General features: G+C 38.0%; 1 protein-coding gene across 17 annotated transcripts in view; it reads left to right on the top strand.

The window, feature by feature from the left end:
* Window positions 1-19,096, top strand: part of ARHGEF9 (Cdc42 guanine nucleotide exchange factor 9) — a 297,694-nt gene that overhangs the window by 225,603 nt on the left and 52,995 nt on the right. For all 17 annotated transcript variants that reach the window (XM_054543992.2, XM_054543986.2, XM_054543984.2 and 14 more), the window contains 1 exon segment: window positions 2,645-2,824. In XM_054543992.2, the coding sequence (XP_054399967.1) occupies window positions 2,645-2,824 (180 nt within the window).

Raw genomic sequence — 19,096 nt, 5'->3', positions numbered from 1 at the left:
GAGGAAGTTTAAAAATAGGAACAAAAATCAGCCAGAATCCATCAACTATAACAGAATTATTTGCACTTTTGCATAATCCCTTCAAATCTGTCCATATGTATATATATTTACAGAGTTGTAATCACACTGATACACCATTTTATGTCCTACTTTTTAACATTGTATCATAAACAATTTTCCATGTTTCTACATGGTCTTCCTAATTATCATTTTAACTGCTATGTAATATTTCATCAAGCTAAATGTACCAGAATATATTTATAATCTATCATTGGCTTTAAAAATAAGAGTTGATAAAACATTCTAGGGTCCTACCATCCTGTGGGCATTCTTCCTAATATATCCCCTGACATAACATACATAATATAATAGAAAGAAAATGATTTACTTGAGAGTGGCAATAAATAACATATTTAGGGACTTAGGAAGTTGGACTGAATTCTTTATTCATTCTCTTTTCCTAAGACCACTCTCTTATTTTTATTTCTGTTATATTTTATGCTGATATTGACTCCTAGTATCGTTGTTGAATTTTGGCAATTTTATGGTGTTTTGTTTCTTCCCTGAGACTTTTCAAATAGGAGCAGTGGACACAACTATTAAATATTTTCTGAACTGGCTTCTCAGGAGATAAATGAGCTATCTAGGCTGGCCTCTTCTGTCTCTCATTGTGGTCACTCATCAGTACCTATTGCTTACCCGGAAGTAATATGTTGAATGTGCCACTGTTACTATTTTCCCCCAGCTGTGCTCCTCAGCCTGCCTTAGGGAAAAAAAAGTGGGAGAAGGGGTAAGGAAGCCCTCACTCCCATTTAATGTTGAGATGATATGCTCACTGCTCTACCTGCTCCATTGTAGCTAAGACACGTCCAGAGATGGTAGGGTGAAAGAGACAGATAGACAGGCACAAAGGCACAGACCAACCCAGACATACTAGGCTCTGGGAATTACATATTAGGTAGCGAAGGGCCTACAGGAGTTTATTGCCATTCCTTCTGGTAGTCAATGTAAAGCTTTCTAGGGAGGCAGAATTTGGGGAGCAACCTCTGTAAAGGTAGTGGAGCCAAAAGGGTGTTCTGGGAATTTTCTTCCTGATCAAAAATTGCATATGAAAGAATGCAGGAAATTTTCAACATGTCAGTCAATGAGGGCACAAATCATTAGTTAAACAGATGTCAACACAGGCATAGACTATTAATTTGCCAACTATTTAAAGACACCTACTAATTAATGGCTAAATTGGAGAGTGAGAACAGATATGGGAAGTGAGATTTGTTGTAGGGGTCAGTAAAAGGCATTGAAGCCAGGGATGAGGATCTTCCTGGAGTGTGCCCAGATGACCTCATTGGTAGCTGTGTTAAGGGAGACAAGTGAGGATAGGGACAGGGCTATATGTGGTAAATTAGTCCCTGTAAAACTCTTCCTTGGGGGTTCAACCCTTAAGAAAAGTGTTAAGATAATTTCACTTAGCTTTTTGATGAAAACAAATGAATATAATTTATTCTCACCAAGAACATTTTTATGTGTTACTGATTTCTAATGAGGACAGTAACTATCAAGTGAAAACCCATGATAGTAGGTTCCAAATGGAAGATGCAATTTAGATAGGGCTGTTTTTGTCCTGACTTAAGTATGCCCTGAGTCTGGTTTATGTTACCCCAGTGCTTTCTTACTAGACCAAGAATCTCTTTCATCCTTTTTTTCTCTTTCATCAGTGGTTATCTTTATTAATGTGTTTTATCTGTTTAGGGCACATTTATGTGTTTAGGACACATGTGTTAAGTGTTAGGACATATTAATGTGTTAGGACACATTTATTTATAAATATATATAAATTTATTAATGTGTCCTAAACACCTGTTCTGTTAAAAACACCATGTCCAGGCACACATAGGCTTGTTGGCTAAGCTCATCTAAATGATCACTCCTGGCCAGCTACCTCAGATAGTTGAGACATTTGCTTTGAGAAATGGTTTGGCAGATATTTGCATAATGTGAATAGTATGAATGCATTTTCTTAAAGTATGTGAAGACATGAATGTCTAAGAAAATATCGTATGTGTATTTTGATATACACAACAGGGAAAGTCTAAAATGATAAACAACTATTATTCCTGGTTATTTCCTGACATTAAAGTTCATGAGGGAATTTTTTTTTTTTTTTTAAGAAATGGTTTTGTTTTGTCAATTTCTGTTCCCTTATGGGAAGTTGTCCTGTTCTGGCCTCTGTTCCCAATTTTTTGTCAATGTTATTAAGACCTTTGGTTTGGTCCTATAAGGAATAGAACTTTAGAGATGTGAATGGATCCAGCTAAACCAGTAGCTAATAAGACCTGTGAAAATGTGCTCAACCAGCTTCTTGGAAAGGGATATTTGACTTTGGGGGTCTTCTTCGTAGAGGATGGAGGGAAAAGACTTTGGAGTCTTTTTACTCTTAAGACTTTTGCTGACAATCCAGCTTTCCTAATTACTCACTGGGGGAGTGATTTCCTTCTGTAAACCTCAGTTTCCTCATATGAAAAATGAAAATAATTATTCCATGCCTACTTCTTGGGACCAAAATGAGGCTCTTAAGTGCTTAGGAAGCGTAAAGCTTTCTGGAAGTCAGAGACTTCCTCAGCCTAGGCTTTTTCTTTGTCTGCAGGGCTATCTGAAGCAGTGCCGGAAGAGAAGGGACATGTTCAGCGACGAGCAACTGAAGGTAATCTTTGGGAACATTGAAGATATCTACAGATTTCAGATGGGCTTTGTGAGAGACCTGGAGAAACAGTATAACAATGATGACCCCCACCTCAGCGAGATAGGACCCTGCTTCCTAGAGCACGTAAGTATCTTATCCATTTGGGGAGGGTTTTGAGAGGTGTTAGGAAACAATGGAAGGAGTGTTTGAGCTGTCTGGTTCTGTTCAGCTCCTTTGTCCTGCAGTGGGGGATGGGTTCCTCTCGGGACTTCATTTTGACCCCTGGTTTCTAGCCAGGAAACAAGGACTTAGAAAAGTGCTGTGATTTGCCCTATAAATGTTAAGCATGTGTATGACCTGCTGGTTCCATTCCCAAATGTATATTCCAGAGAAACTCACAGAAGTCCACAAGGGAGCACATACAAGGCTGTTGTTGATTGCATGTCAGTGTCGTATGTGGTGGAGTACCATTAGAAGCAACCTAGGATTCTCCTTCTTTACCATTCCCCTCCCCTCTCCCTTTCCTTCTTGGCAGTTACCAGTAGAATTTTTCTTCATCTTCCCTTTTTTGTTTCTGTTAAGTTTCCATGAGACTCAGTATTTTGGGAGGAACTCAAAATATTCACTGCACAGAGAATCAAGGAATCTGAGAAATAAGAAGGACCATGGTTAGTAAGAAAGTGGTCCCTGTAAGACATTTATGGGAAGGGCACTGGAGAAGGAGAAGTGACAAAAATAGGAAAAGAACACATGGACTTCGAGGACAGAGCTCTGGGAAACGGGATAGTGAGGATTTGAGTCCTGTATCTGTAGTGTCTGTCTGGGTTACCTTTGGGCAAGTCCTTCATGGGCTTTGGTTTGTTCATCTGGAATGTGAGGTTACACTGTATGATCTCTCTGGTTCTTTGACATCATCTGAGTCTCATTCACAGGTGACCTAGTTGTTTTGACAGCACGTTTCCCCTTTTAATAAAGTATTTATTTTTAAAGATTTAATATGTGCACATAATATAAAATTCAAATGACACACAAAAGCATGCAGCTAAAAATAAGCTTTTTTGGAAATATTCCTGTTTTACTTATGAGACTCTGTGTTGGGGTCGGTTCCCTAAGATCACTCTTATGTTTAGTGATTTGGACTCAGAATATGGTTATATTGAATATGGTTTAGGACTCAGAATATGATTATACTCATAGCTATGATTTATTATAGCAAAATGATTCGAAGTAAAATCAGCAAAAGGAAAAGGCACATGGGGCAAAGTGCAGAGGAAACCAGGCACAAGCTTTCAGGAGTCCATCCCCCAATGGAGTTACACAGGATGCACATAAATCCCCTAGGAATGAGTTGGGACAACACATATAAAATGTCTGCCAAGAAAACTCATTAGAGACTCAGTGTCCAAGGTTCTTATTGTGGGCTCATCATGTAGACACCTTCTGCTTAGTGTATACTAAAATTACAGACTCCCAGAAGGAAAGCAGGTATTTAGCATAAACCACATTGTTTGTACAGGCAGTCTGGACACAGTGAGCCACTCTTATCAGGGAATAGTGGGGGAACCCTCTTGAGAACCAAGTTTCAAGATGCCAGTCAAGGGGAAATATTTCCAGCAGGTTTTTCTGAGAATAGCAATTTCAGGCCTGATATGATAACTCTTTTCTGTATGGTATGTAAACTCATTCAGCCATTCTAGAAAGCACCTGGGTAGTATTTATAAATGTTAAGGATGTGTATGACCTGCTGGTTCCATTCCTGAATGTATATTCCAGAGAAATTCTCACAGAAGTCCACAAGGGAGCACAGACAAGGCTGTTGTTGATTGCATGGCAGTGTCGTATGTGTTGGAATACCATTAGAGGCAACCTAGGTATTTATCACCAGGGAGATATATAAGTGGATGGGGTTTGCTTATTGTGAGGTATTATGTAGCAACAAACTGAAGACTAGATGTATGTACCTTATAGCAACATGTATCAGAAACATAGTATTGAATGGGGAAAGTAGAATATAGAATAGTGGTTCTCAACTGGGAGCTGCCCTGTACGTTGTAGGATGTTTAACAGCATTCCTGGTCTGTAGCCACTAGATGTCTGTAGCAATGCCTTGCTACCCAGTTGTGACAACCAAAAATGTCTCCAGACATTGACAAATATCCCCTGGGGGCAAAAAAGAATCACTTATGTTTTGAAATGATAACATACTTTTACCTTTAATCTGTTAATGCATTGCATTTGGATTGAATGATTTTCATATGTGAAATGAACATTGTATTACTGGGATAGACCCCACTTAAACACCGTGTGTTATCTCTTTTAATGTATTATTTTTCCTTTTAAAAATTAATTGTTTTCCCTTTTATTAGTTCTAGAATTTCATTTTTATCAGCTTTACTTAGATATAATTTACATACAATAAGATTCATTCATTTTAAGTGATTTTAAGTGTATACTTTAAGGAGTTTTAACAAATGTATATAGTTGTGTAACCACCATAATAATCAAAATATAGGACATTTCTATAACTCCACAAAGTCCTCTTATCTAGACATTGCAAACAATCTGTGCGCCTACTCCTGGCTACTGGCAAACATTGATCTCCTTTTTATTTGAAATTTTGCTTTTTCTAAAATGTCATATATGTGAAATCATACAGTATATAATCTTTTGTGTTTAGCTTCTTTCATTTAACATAATGCCTTTGATATCCATCCATGTTTTTGCATATATCATTCGTTCATCCTTTTTTATTGCTTAGTAGCACTCCATTGCATGGATATACCACCTATTCACAAATTAATGGATATTTGGGTTGTTTCCAGTTTTGAACTCTAATGCATAAAGCTGCTATAAACATTCTAGTACAATATTTTTTGAGAATATATGTTTTCATTTTTCTTGGTTAAGGTCTTCCAGGGTTAGGGTTGCTAGGTGGCATGGTAGATTTTTTAACTTATTAGATAATGCCAAACTATTTTCCAAAGTTTCTATACCTTTTTGCATTTTCACTACTAATATGTAAGAGTTGAAGTTACTCCACATGGTCATCAACACTTGATATTATCAGTATTTTTTTTTTTTGGAGACAGAGTCTCGCTTTGTTACCCAGGCTGGAGTGCAGTGGTGCAATCTTGGCTTGTAGCAACCTCCGCCTCCCAGGTTCAAGCAATTCTCCTGCCTCACTGTCCCAAGTAGCTGGGATTATAAGCATGTGCCATTACACCCAGCTAATTTTTGTCTTTTTAGTAGAGATGGGGTTTCACCATGTTGGCCAGGCTGGTCTCAAACTCCTTACCTCAAGTGATCTTCCCATCTCGGCCTCCCAAAGTGCTGACTAGGATTACAAGCGTGAGCCATCGTGCCTGGCCAGTCACTATTTTTTTTTTTAATTTTAGCCATTCTAACATGTAGGTGTGTAGTGGTATCTCATTGTAATTTTAATTTGCATTTCCAATGGATAGTGATGTTGAGCATTTTTTTCATGTGTTTATTTGCCATCTATGTAAAAACTGGTGAAGTGTCTGTTCATGTATTTTTCCCATTTTAAGTGTATCGTTTGTTTTCTTGTTGTTCAGTTTTGAGAGTTCTTTTTTATTAAAAATTAATATGTAATAATTTTACTTATTTATGGGGTACATGCGTTTTTGTTTTTTTTTTTTTTTTTTGAGATGGAGTCTTACTCTGTGACGCAGGCTGGAGTGCAGTGGCGCTATCTCAGCTCACTGCAACTTCTGCCTCCCGGGTTCCAGCAATTCTCCTGCCTCAACCTCCTGAGTAGCTGGGATTTACAGGCGTGTGCCACCATGCCCAGCTAATTTTTGCATTTTTTTGGTAGAGACAGGGTTTCACCATATTAGCTAGGCTGGTGTCGAACTCCTGACCTCGTGATCCATCCGCTTTGGCCTCCCAAAGTGCTGGGACTACATGTGGTGTTTTGATACATGAATACAATGTGTAATGATTAAATCAGGGTAATTGGGATAGCCATCATCTCAAACATTTATCATTTATTTGTGTTAGGGGCATTCCAAATCTTCTAGCTATTTTGAAACAAGCAATTAATTATTGTTAACTACAATTGTTTTTATAATTATAACTATTTTGAAATATACCATTAATTATTGTTAACTGCTGTGATATGAAACACTAGAACTTATTTCTTCTATATAACTGTAGTTTTGTGCCCATTAACCAACCTCTCTTCATCCTTCTCTCCCCACAACCTTCCTAACTTCTGGTAACTACTACTATACTCTCCACTCCATGAGATCAACTTTTATAGCCCCTACTCACATATGAGTGAAAACATATGATATTTGTCTTTCTGTGCCTGGCTTATTTCAATTGACATAATGTCTTCCAGTTCCATCCATGTTGCTGCAAATGACAGGATTTTCTTTTTATAGCTCAATAATATTCCATCCTGTATATATAGCAACATGTTCTTCATCCATTGATCCATCAGTGGGCACTTAGGTTGATTCCATATCTTGGCTATTTTGAATAGTGCTGTGATAAACAAGGGAGTGCAAATATCTCTTCTGACATATTGATTTTTCTTCTTTTGACTATATACAATATATACCCAGCAGTGGGATTGCTGGATCATATGATACTTCTATGTTTAGTTTTCCATACCATTTTCCGTAATGGCTGTACTAATTTAAATTCCGATCAGCAGTGTATGAGAGTTCTCTGTTCTCTGCATCCTCTTCAGCATTTGTCATTTTTTGTCTTTTTGATAATAACCATTCTAACTGGGGTGAGATGATACGTCCTTGTGATTTTGATTTACATTTCCCTGATGATTAATGATGTTGGGCATTTTTCGTATACCTATTGGCCATTCGTATGTCTTTTTCTAAGAAATGTCTGTTCAGAGCATTTGCCTACTTTTAAATCAGATTATTTGTGTTTTTTTGCTATTGAGTTGTTTGAGTCACTTATATATTTTGGCTATTAATGTTTTGTCAGATGGATAGTTTGCAGATATTTTTTCTCATTCTGTATGTTGTCACTTCACTCTGTTGATTGTTTCCTTTGCTGTGCAAAAGCTTTTTAGCTTGATATAATCCCATTTGGGTATTTCTGCTTTTGTTATCTGTGCTTTAGAGGTTTAACTCAATAGAGTCTTTGTGCATATCAATGACCTGAGTCATTTTTCCAATATTTTATTCTAGTAGTTTCATAGTTTCAAGTCTTACGTTTAAGTCGTTCATCTATTTTGATTTTATTTTTTCATATGGTGAGAGATAGGGGTCTAGTTTTATTCTTTTGCATATGGACATCCAGTTTGTCCAAGAACATAAATTGAAGAAGCTGTCCTTTCTCCAATATGTGTTCTTGGTGTCTTTACTGAAAATGAATTGGCTGTAAATGCATGGGTATATTTTGGGATTCTCTATTCTGTTCAATTGGTCTATTTGTCTGTTTTTATTTCAGTACCATGCTTTTTTGGTTACTATAGCTTTATAGTGTATTTTGAAGTTAGGTAGTATGATGCCTCCAGCTTTGTTCTTTTTGCTCAGGATTGCTTTGGCTATTCTGGGTCTTTTGTGGGTCCATATGAACCTTAGGATTTTTTTCCCATTTCTGTGGTGAATGTCATTGGTATTTTGATAGAGATTGCATTTAATCTGTAGATTGCTTTTGGTAGTATATTTTAACAATATTAATTCAACAATATTAATTTAATATTAATTGCATTTAATTTATAGGTTGCTTTAGGCAGTACATTTTAACAATATTAATTCTTCCCATCCATCAATATGAGATATCTTTCCCTTTTTGTGTGTAGTTGTCAATTTTTTTCAGCAGTGCTTTTTAGTTTTTATTTTAGAGATCTTTCATTTCTGTGCTTAAATTTATTCCTATTTTTTTGTAGCTATTTTAAATGGGATTGCTTTTTTGGTTTCTTTTTCAGATTGTTCACTATTGGCAAACAGAAATGCACCTGCTTTTTGTATGTTGATTTTGTATCCTGCAACTTTACTGAATTTGTTGATCATTTCCAGCATTTCGTGTGTGTATGTAGTCTTTAGGTTTTTCTAAATATAAGATTATATCATCTGCTAACAAGGATAATTTGATTTCTTCCTTTTCAATATGGATACCCTTTATTTCATTCTCTTGCCTAAACTGCTCTGGCTAGGACATGCAGTACTACGCTGAACATAAGTGGTAAAAGTGGGCATTCTTGTCTTGGTCTAGATCTTGGAGGAAAGGCTTTTGATTTTTTTCCTGTTCAGTATGATGATAGCTGTGGGTTTGTGATATATGGCTTTTATTATTTTGATGCATGTTCCTTCTGTACCCAGTTTGTTGTCTTTTTATCATGGAGGGATCTTGAATTTTATGAAATGCTTTTTCAGCATCTATTGACGTGGTCATATGGGTTTTGTCCTTGATTCTGTTAATGTAATGTATCACATTTATTTATTTGCATATGTTGAACCAAACTTTTGTCCCTGGGATGAGACCCACTTGATCATCATGAGTGATCTTTTTAAGGTGTTGTTTAATTCAGTTTGCTAGTATTTTGTTTGGAATTTTTGCATCTATGTTTGCCAGTGATATTGGCCTGTAGTTTTCTTTTTTTGATGTGTTTTTGTCTGGTTTGGGTACCAGGGTAATGCTGGCCTCATAGAATGCGTTTGAAGTATTCCTCCTCTTTACTTTTTTGAAATAATTTGCATAGAATTGGTATCAGTTCTTTTTTAAATGTTTGGTGGAATTCAGCAGTGAAACCATAAGGTCCTTGGCTTTTCTTTGATGAGACACTTTTTATTACTGTTTTGATCTTGTTACTTGTTATTGGTTTGTTCAGGTTTCCTATTTATTCATGGTTCAATCTTGGTACGTCATATGTATCCAGGAATTTATCCATTTCTTCTAGGTTTTCCAATTTGTTTGCCTGTAGTTGTTCATATTCTCTGTAATGATCCTTTGTATTTTTGTGGTATCAGTTATATTCTCCCTTTTCACCTCTGATTTTATTTATTTGGGTATTCTTTTTTTCTTAGTCTAGCTAAAGATTTGTTGATTTTGTGTATCTTTTCAAAAAAACAACTTTTCATTTCATGGATCTTTTGTATTTTTCAGCCTTAATTTCATTTATTTCTGCTCTGGTGTTTGTTATTTATTTCCTTCTACTAGCTTTGGGTTTGGTTTGTTCTTGCCTTCCTGATTCTTTGAAGTGACTTGCTAGATTATTTATTTGAAGACTTTCTTTTTTTTTTTGATGAAAACTTTTATTGCCATAAATTTTCCTCTTTGTACTGCTTTTGCTGTATTTCATAGGCTTTAGTATCTTGTGTTTTCATTTTCATTTGTTCTGAGAAATTTCTATTTTTTAAAAGAATTTTGTTATTTACCCACTGATCATTCAGGAGCAATGTATTTAATTTTGGTGTATTTGTACAGTTTCTTAAGTGCTCTTCTTACTGATTTCTAGTGTTATTTCATTGTGGTCAGAAAAGATAGTTGATATTAATTTGACTTTTTAAAACTTATTGAGACTTGTTTATGGCCTAACATACGACCTATTTTCAAGAATGTTCTATATGCTGATGAGAAAAATGTGTAGTCTCCAGCAGTTGGATGATATGTTCTGTTATTTTCAGTTACGTACATTTGGTCTATAGTACAACTGAAATCCAGTATTTCTTTGTTGATATCCTGTCTGGATAATCTGTTCATTGCTGAAAGTGAGTGTTGAAGTTCCCTATTATTATGGTGTTGTAGTCTATCTCTCTGTTTAAATCTGCTAATGTTTGTTGTGTATATTTGGGTGCTCCAGTGTTGGGTGCATGCGAATTTATAATTGTTATATCCTCTAGCTGAATTGACCCATTTATTATTATATAATGACATTCTTTGTCTCTTCTTACAGTTTTTGACCTGAAGTCTGTTTCGTATGATTTATGTGTAGCCACTGCTGCTCTTTTGTGGTTTCTATTTATATGCAGTATCTTTTTCCGTCCCTTCATTTTTAGTCTATAAGTGTCTTATTCACTAGAAATTCACTTAAAGAAGTGAACTTCTTGTAGGCAGCATATAGTTGGATGCTGGTTTTTTTTTTTAATCCATTCAGCCACTCTCTTTTAATTGGAGAATTTAGTCCCATTTACATTCAATGTTATTTTTGAAAGGTAAGGACTTACTACTGCCATTTTGTTATTTTCTGATTGTTTTGTAACTCCTCTCTTCCATTATTTTACTACTATCTTCCTTTGTTGTTTAGTGATTTTTCTCTGGTGGTATGTATTAATTATTTGCTTTTGTTAGTGTGTCTTTTACAGGTTTTTGCTTTGATGTTACTGTGGGGCTTAGAACATCTTATTATAAACTGATCACAACTTAACTTTGATCAAAAGAAAAATTAAAAACTAAAATCTCTACAATTTAAGTCCATTACTTCCCCATTTTAACTTTTTGTTGTCTCAATTTACATCTTTTTATATTGCCTATCTCTTAATAAATTGCCTTTTTTTTTTTTTTTTTTTGAGATGGAGTCTTGCTCTGTCTCCCAGGCTGGAGTGCAGTGGCACGATCTCGGCTCACTGCAACCTCTGCCTCCCGAGTTCAAGCGATTCTCCTACCTCAGCCTCCTGAGTAGCTGGGATTATAGGCACATGCCACCACACCCAGCTAATTTTTGTATTTTTTAGTACAGATGGAGTTTCACCATGTTGGCCAGGTTGACCTTAATAAATTGTCATTATTTTTGATAGATTTTTTTCAGTCTGCATACTAAAGCTATGAACGGTTTACACACCACAATTCAGTATTTGTCTGCATAGTTTATTCTGAATTTGTCTGTATACATTTACCAGTTTATTTTATAACTTCAGATGTTTTCTTGATACATATTAGGGCTCTTTTAAGATTGAACAACTGGCTTTAGCAGTTCATGTAAGACAAATCTTCTGTTGATGAATTCCCTCAGCTTCTGTCTGGGAAAGTCTGTATCTCTCCTTCGTGTTTGAAGGATGGCTCTGCTGGGCACAGTATGGGAGGTTTTTTTTTTCTTTAATTTAATTTTATTATTATTATACTTTAAGTTTTAGGGTACATGTGTACAATGTGCAGGCTAGTCACATATGTATACATGTACCATGCTGGTGTGCTGCACCCATTAACTCGTCATTTAGCATTAGGTATATCTCCTAAAGCCATCCCTGCCCCCTTCACCCACCCCACAACAGTCCACAGAGTATGATGTTCTGCTTCCTGTGTCCATGTGTTCTCATTGTTCAATTCCCACCTATGAGTGAGAATATGCGGTGTTTGGTTTTTTGTTCTTGCGATAGTTTACTGAGAATGATGATTTCCAATTTCATCCATGTCCCTACAAAGGACATGAAATCATCATTTTTTATGGCTGCATAGTATTCCATGGTGTATATGTGCCACATTTTCTTAATCCAGTCTATCGTTGTTGGACATTTGGGTTGGTTCCAAGTCTTTGCTATTGTGAATAGTGCCGCTATAAACATACATGTGCATGTGTCTTTATAGCAGCATGATTTATAGTCCTTTGGGTATATACCCAGTAATGGGATGGCTGGGTCAAATGGTATTTCTAGTTCTAGATCCCTGAGGAATCACCACACTTACTTCCACAATGGTTGAACTAGTTTACAGTCCCACCAACAGTGTAAAAGTGTTCCTATTTCTCCACATCCTCTCCAGCACCTGTTGTTTCCTGACTTTTTAATGATTGCCATTCTAACTGGTATGAGATGGTATCTCATTGTGGTTTTGATTTGCATTTCTCTGATGGCCAGTGATGGTGAGCATTTTTTCATGTGTTTTTTGGCTGCATAAATGTCTTCTTTTGAGAAGTGTCTGTTCATGTCCTTTGCCCACTTTTTGATGGGGTTGTTTGTTTTTTTCTTGTAAATTTGTTGGAGTTCATTGTAGATTCTGGATATTAGCCCTTTGTCAGATGAGTAGGTTGCGAAAATTTTCTCCCATTTTGTAGGTTGCCTGTTCACTCTGATGGTAGTTTCTTTTGCTGTGCAGAAGCTCTTTAGTTTAATTAGATCCCATTTGTCAATTTTGGCTTTTGTTGCCATTGCTTTTGGTGTTTTAGACATGAAGTCCTTGCCCGTGCCTATGTCCTGAATGGTAATGCCTAGGCTTTCTTCTAGGGTTTTTATGGTTTTAAGTCTAACGTTTAAGTCTTTAATCCATCTTGAATTGATTTTTGTATAAGGTGTAAGGAAGGGATCCAGTTTCAGCTTTCTACATATGGCTAGCCAGTTTTCCCAGCACCATTTATTAAATAGGGAATCCTTTCCCCATTGCTTGTTTTTGTCAGGTTTGGCAAAGATCAGATAGTTGTAGATATGTGGCGTTATTTCTGAGGGCCCTGTTCTGTTCCATTGATCTATATCTCTGTTTTGGTACCAGTACCATGCTGTTTTGGTTACTGTAGCCTTGTAGTAGAGTTTGAAGTCAGGTAACGTGATGCCTTGAGCTTTGTTCTTTTGGCTTAGGATTGACTTGGCAATGCAGGTTCTTTTTTGGTTCCATATGAACTTTAAAGTAGTTTTTTCCAATTCTGTGAAGAAAGTCATTGGTAGCTTGATGGGGATGGCATTGAATCTATAAATTACCTTGGGCAGTATTGCCATTTTCACAATATTGATTCTTCCTACCCATGAGCATGGAATGTTCTTCCATTTCTTTGTACCCTCTTTTTTTTCATTGAGCAGTGGTTTGTAGTTCTCCCTGAAGAGGTCCTTCACATCCCTTGTAAGTTGGATTCCTAGGTATTTTATTCTCTTTGAAGCAATTGTGAATGGGAGTTCACTCATGATTTGGCTCTCTGTTTTTCTGTTATTGGTGTGTAAGAATGCTTGTGATTTTTGTACATTGATTTTGTATCCTGAGAGTTTGCTGAAGTTGCTTATCAGCTTAAGGAGATTTTGGGCTGAGACAATGGGGTTTTCTAGATATACAATCATGTCATCTGCAAACAGGGACAATTTGACTTCCTCTTTTCCTAATTGAATACCCATTATTTCCTTCTCCTGCCTAATTGCCCTGGCCAGAACTTCCAACACTATGTTGAATAGGAGTGGTGAGAGAGGGCATCCCTGTCTTGTGTCCGTTTTCAAAGGGAATGCTCCCAGGTTTTGCCCATTCAGTATGATACTGGCTGTGGGTTTGTCATAGATAGCTCTTATTATTTTGAGATACATCCCATCAATACCTAATTTATTGAGAGTTTTTAGCATGAAGGGTTGTTGACTTTTGTCAAAGGCCTTTTCTGCATCTATTGAGATAATCATGTGGTTTTTGTCCTTGGTTCTGTTTATATGCTGGATTACATTTATTGATTTGTGTATATTGAACCAGCCTTGCATCCCAGAGATGAAGCCTACTTGATCGTGGTGGATACGCTTTTTGATGTGCTCCTGGATTCGGTTTGCCAGTATTTTTTTGAGGATTTTTGCATCAATGTTCATCAAGGATATTGGTCTAAAATTATGTTTTTTGGTTGTATCTCTGCCAGGCTTTGGTATCACGGTGATACTGGCCTCACAAAATGAGTTAGGGAGGATTCCATCTTTTTCTGTTGATTGGAATAGTTTCAGAAGGAATGGTACCAGTTCCTCCTTGTACCTCTGGTAGAATTCGGCTGTGAATCCATCTGGTGCTGGACTCTTTTTGGTTGGTAAGCTATTGATTATTGCCACAATTTCAGAACCTGTTATTGGTCTATTCAGAGATTCAACTTCTTCCTGGTTTAGTCTTGGGAGAGTGTATGTGTCGAGAAATTTATCCATTTCTTCTAGATTTTCTAGTTTATTTGCGTAGAGGTGTTTGTAGTATTCTCTGATGGTAGTTTGTATTTCTGTGGGATCAGTGGTGATATCCCCTTTATCATTTTTTATTGCATCTATTTGATTCTTCTCTTTTTTCTTCTTTATTAAGTCTTGCTAGTGGTCTATCAATTTTGTTGATCCTTTCAAAAAACCAGCTCCTGGATTCATTAATTTTTTGAAGGTTTTTTAATGTCTCTATTTCCCTCAGTTCTGCTCTGATCTTAGTTATTTCTTGCTTTCTGCTACCTTTTGAATGTGTTTGCTCTTGCTTCTCTATTTCTTTTAATTGTGATGTTAGGGTGTCAATTTTGGATCTTTCCTGCTTTCTCTTGTGGGCATTTAGTGCGCTAAATTTCCCTCTACACACTGCTTTGAATGTGTCCCAGAGATTCTGGTATGTTGTGTCTTTGTTCTCGTTGGTTTCAAAGAACATCTTTGTTTCTGCCTTCATTTCGTTATGTAGCCAGTAGTCATTCAGGAGCAGGCTGTTCAGTTTCCATGTGGTTGAGTGGTTTTGAGTGAGTTTCTTAATCCTGAGTTCTAGTTTGATTGCACTGTAGTCTGAGAGACAGTTTGTTATAATTTCTGATCTTCTACATTTGCTGAGGAGAGCTTTACTTCCAACTATGTGGTCAATTTTGGAATAGGTGTGGTGTGGTGCTGAAAAAATGTATATTCTGTTGATTTGGGGTGGAGAGTTCTGTAGATGTCTATTAGGTCCGCTTGGTGCAGAGCTGAGTTCAATTCCTGGATATCCTTGTTAACTTTCTGTCTTGTTGATCTGTCTAATGTTGACAGTGGGGTGTTAAAGTCTCCCATTATTATTGTGTGGGAGTCTTAAGTCTCTTTGTAGGTCACTCAGGACTTGCTGTATGAATCTGGGTGCTCCTGTATTGGGTGCATATATATTTAGGATAGTTAGCTCTTCTTGTTGAATTGATCCCTTTACCATTATGTAATGGCCTTCTTTGTCTCTTTTGATCTTTGTTGGTTTAAAGTCTGTTTTATCAGAGACTAGGATTGCAACCCCTGCCTTTTTTTGTTTTCCATTTGCTTGGTAGATCTTCCTCCATCCTTTTATTTTGAGCCTATGTGTGTCTCTGCATGTGAGATGGGTTTCCTGAATACAGCACACTGATGGGTCTTGACTATCCAATTTGCCAGTCTGTGTCTTTTAATTGGAGCATTTAGTCCATTTACATTTAAAGTTAATATTGTTATGTGTGAATCTGATCCTGTCATTATGATGTTAGCTGGTTATTTTGCTTGTTAGTTGATGCAGTCTCTTCCTAGTCTCGATGGTCTTTACATTTTGGAATGATTTTGCAGCGGCTGGTACCGGTTGTTCCTTTCCATGTTTGGTGCTTCCTTCAGGAGCTCTTTTAGGGCAGGCCTGGTGGTGACAGAATCTCTCAGCATTTGCTTGTCTGTAAAGGATTTTATTTCTCCTTCACTTATGAAGCTTAGTGTGGCTGGATATGAAATTCTGGGTTGAAAATTCTTTAAGAATGTTGAATATTGGCCCCCACTCTCTTCTGGCATGTAGAGTTTCTGCCAAGAGATCCGCTGTTAGTCTGATGGGCTTCCCTTTGTGGGTAACCCGACCTTTCTGTCTGGTTGCCCTTAACATTTTTTCCTTCATTTCAACTTTGGTGAATCTGACAATTATGTGTCTTGGATTTGCTCTTCTCGAGGAGTATCTTTGTGGCGTTCTCTGTATTTCCTGAATCTGAATGTTCTCCTGCCTTGCTAGATTGGGGAAGTTCTCCTGGATAATATCCTGAAGAGTGTTTTCCAACTTGCTTCCATTCTCCCCGTCATTTTCAGGTAAACCAATCAGACGTAGGTTTGATCTTTTCACATGGTCCCATATTTCTTGGAGGCTTTGTTCGTTTCTTTTATTCTTTTTTCTCCAAACTTCCCTTTTCGCTTCATTTCATTCATTTCGTCTTCCATCACTGATACCCTTTCTTCCAGTTGATTGCATCAGCTCCTAAGGCTTCTGCATTCTTCATGTAGTTCTCGAGCCTTGACTTTCAGCTCCATCAGCTCCTTTAAGCACTTCTCTGTATTGGGTATTCTAGTTATACATTCTTCTAAATTTTTTTCAAAGTTTTCAACTTCTTTGCCTTTGATTTGAATTTCCTCCTGTAGCTCAGAGTAGTTTGATTGTCTGAAGCCTTCTTCTCTCAACTCGTCAAAGTCATTCTCCGTCCAGCTTTGTTCCATTGCTGGTGAGGAACTGCATTCCTTTGGAGGAGGAGAGGCGCTCTGCTTTTTAGAGTTTCCAGTTTTTCTGCTCTGTTTTTTCCCCATCTTTGTGGTTTTATCTACTTTTGGTCTTTGATGATGGTGATGTAAAGATGGGTTTTTGGTGTGGATGTCCTTTCTGTTTGTTAGTTTTCCTTCTAACAGACAGGACCCTCAGCTGCAAGTCTGTTGGAGTTTGCTAGAGGTCCACTCCAGACCCTGTTTGCCTGGGTATCAGCAGCGGTGGCTACAGAAGAGCGGATTTTCGTGAACCGCGAATGCTGCTGTCTGATCATTCTTCTGGAAGTTTTGTCTCAGAGGAGTACCCGGCCTTGTGAGGTGTCAGTCTGCCCCTACTTGGGGGTGCCTCCCAGTTAGGCTGCTCAGGGGTCAGGGACCCACTTGAGGAGGCAGTGTGCCTGTTCTCAGATCTCCAGCTGTGTGCTGGGAGAACCACTGCTCTCTTCAAAGCTGTCAGACAGGGACACTTAAGTCTGCAGAGATTACTGCCGTCTTTTTGTTTGTCTGTGCCCTGCCCCCAGAGGTGGAGCCTACAGAGGCAGGCAGGCCTCCTTGAGCTGTGGTGGGCTCCACCCAGTTCAAGCTTCTGGGCTGCTTTGTTACCTAAGCAAGGCTGGGCAATGGTGGGCGCCCCTCCCCCAGCCTCGCTGCCACCTTGCAGTTTGATCTCAGACTGCTGTGCTAGCAATCTGTGAGACTCCATGGGCATAGGACCCTCCAAGCCAGGTGCAGGATATAATCTCCTGGTGCGCTGTTTTTTAAGCCCGTCGGAAAAGCGCAGTATTCGGGTTGGAGTGACCCGATTTTCCAGGTGCCGTTTGTCACCCCTTTCTTTGACTAGGATGGGGAACTCCCTGACCCCTTGCTCTTCCTGAGTGAGGCAATGCCTCACCCTGCTTCAGCTCGAGCACGGTGCGCTGCGCCCGCTGTCCTGTGCCCACTGTCTGGCACTCCCTAGTGAGATGAACGTGGTACCTCAGATGGAAATGCAGAAATCATCTGTCTTCTGGGTCGCTCAGGCTGGGCGCTGTAGACCAGAGCTGTTCCTATTCGGCCATCTTGGCTCCACCCCCCCCTTTTTTTTTTTTCATTCAGTACTTTGAATATGTTGCCGCCCTCCCTCCTGCCCTTAGGACTTACACTGAAAACTCTGTTACCAGAGGAATTGAAACTCCTTATATGTTATTTGCTTCTTTTCTCTTGCTGCTTTTAAGATTCCCCTCTTTGTCTGTTACCTTTGAGAGTTTGATTATTATATGCCTTAGGGTAATCTTATTTAGATTGAACATGTTTGGTGGTCTTTAACCCTGTACCTGGATATTTATATCTTTCTCTAGGTTTGGAAAAGTCTCTGTTATTATTACTTTGAATAAGCTTTCTACGTTTTGTTCTTTCTCAACATCCTCTTTAAAGCCAGTGACCCTTTGGCTTGCTCTTTTGAGGCTATCCCCTAGATCTTGTTGGCGTTCTTCATTTTTCTCATTATTTTTTCTCTTCTTATTGTGTATTTTCAAACAGTCTTAGAGCTCACCGATTTTTTCTTCTGCTTGATCAATTCTGTTGTTGAGACCATCCCATGTATTTTTCAGTTTGACTATTGTATTTCTTAGCTCTAGGATTTCTGATTAATTTTTTAAAATTTCAGTTTCATTGTTAAATTTCTGTAATACATTTCTGAATTGCTTTTCTGTGTTACATTGGCATTTTCTGAGTTTCCTGAAAATTGCTATTCTGCATTCTTGATCTGAGAGCTCACACAACATCATCTCATTATGGTCAGTCACTGGCTCCTTATTTTGTCTATTTGGGAATGTCATGGTTTCCTGTTTGCTCTTTCTATGGATATATGTCTGTGCATTTGCATTGACGGATTAGTTCTTTATTCCAGTCTTCACTGTCTGGCTTGGTTTGGTCTTTCAGAAGTATGTCTGTCTAGAGGTTTTGTACAGAGTGACGATTTAGTTCCCTTAGCCTGAGATCACTGCCTCCTTTTCAACACTAGATGGCACCCTGAACCCAGATTTGACATAGTCTTTCTCAAGTTCAAAGTGCTAATCATCCTGGATGGGGAGGAATCCCAAAGATACCCCAGCTCTGTGGGAAAGCTGGATGGAGGTTTGTCCCCAGAGGACTGATGAAGTGTGCTTCCTGCAACGTGATGCTGTTAAACAGCCTTTCTGATTTGGTGTCTTTTTTGAGGTCAGATGAAGGGAAGCTGGAGTTTCATGCACTGGGTGTTGCTAACCCCACCCCCACCCTCTCTAACTGTAGCTGCCTTTGGGATTTTTTACTCTGCAGGCATTCGAGA

The sequence above is a fragment of the Pongo abelii genome, chromosome X (genome assembly GCF_028885655.2).
Source record: "Pongo abelii isolate AG06213 chromosome X, NHGRI_mPonAbe1-v2.0_pri, whole genome shotgun sequence".
Taxonomy (NCBI): Eukaryota; Metazoa; Chordata; class Mammalia; order Primates; family Hominidae; genus Pongo; species Pongo abelii.
Note: the sequence above shows the minus strand (reverse complement) of the source record. Positions and strands in the feature narration are given on the sequence as shown.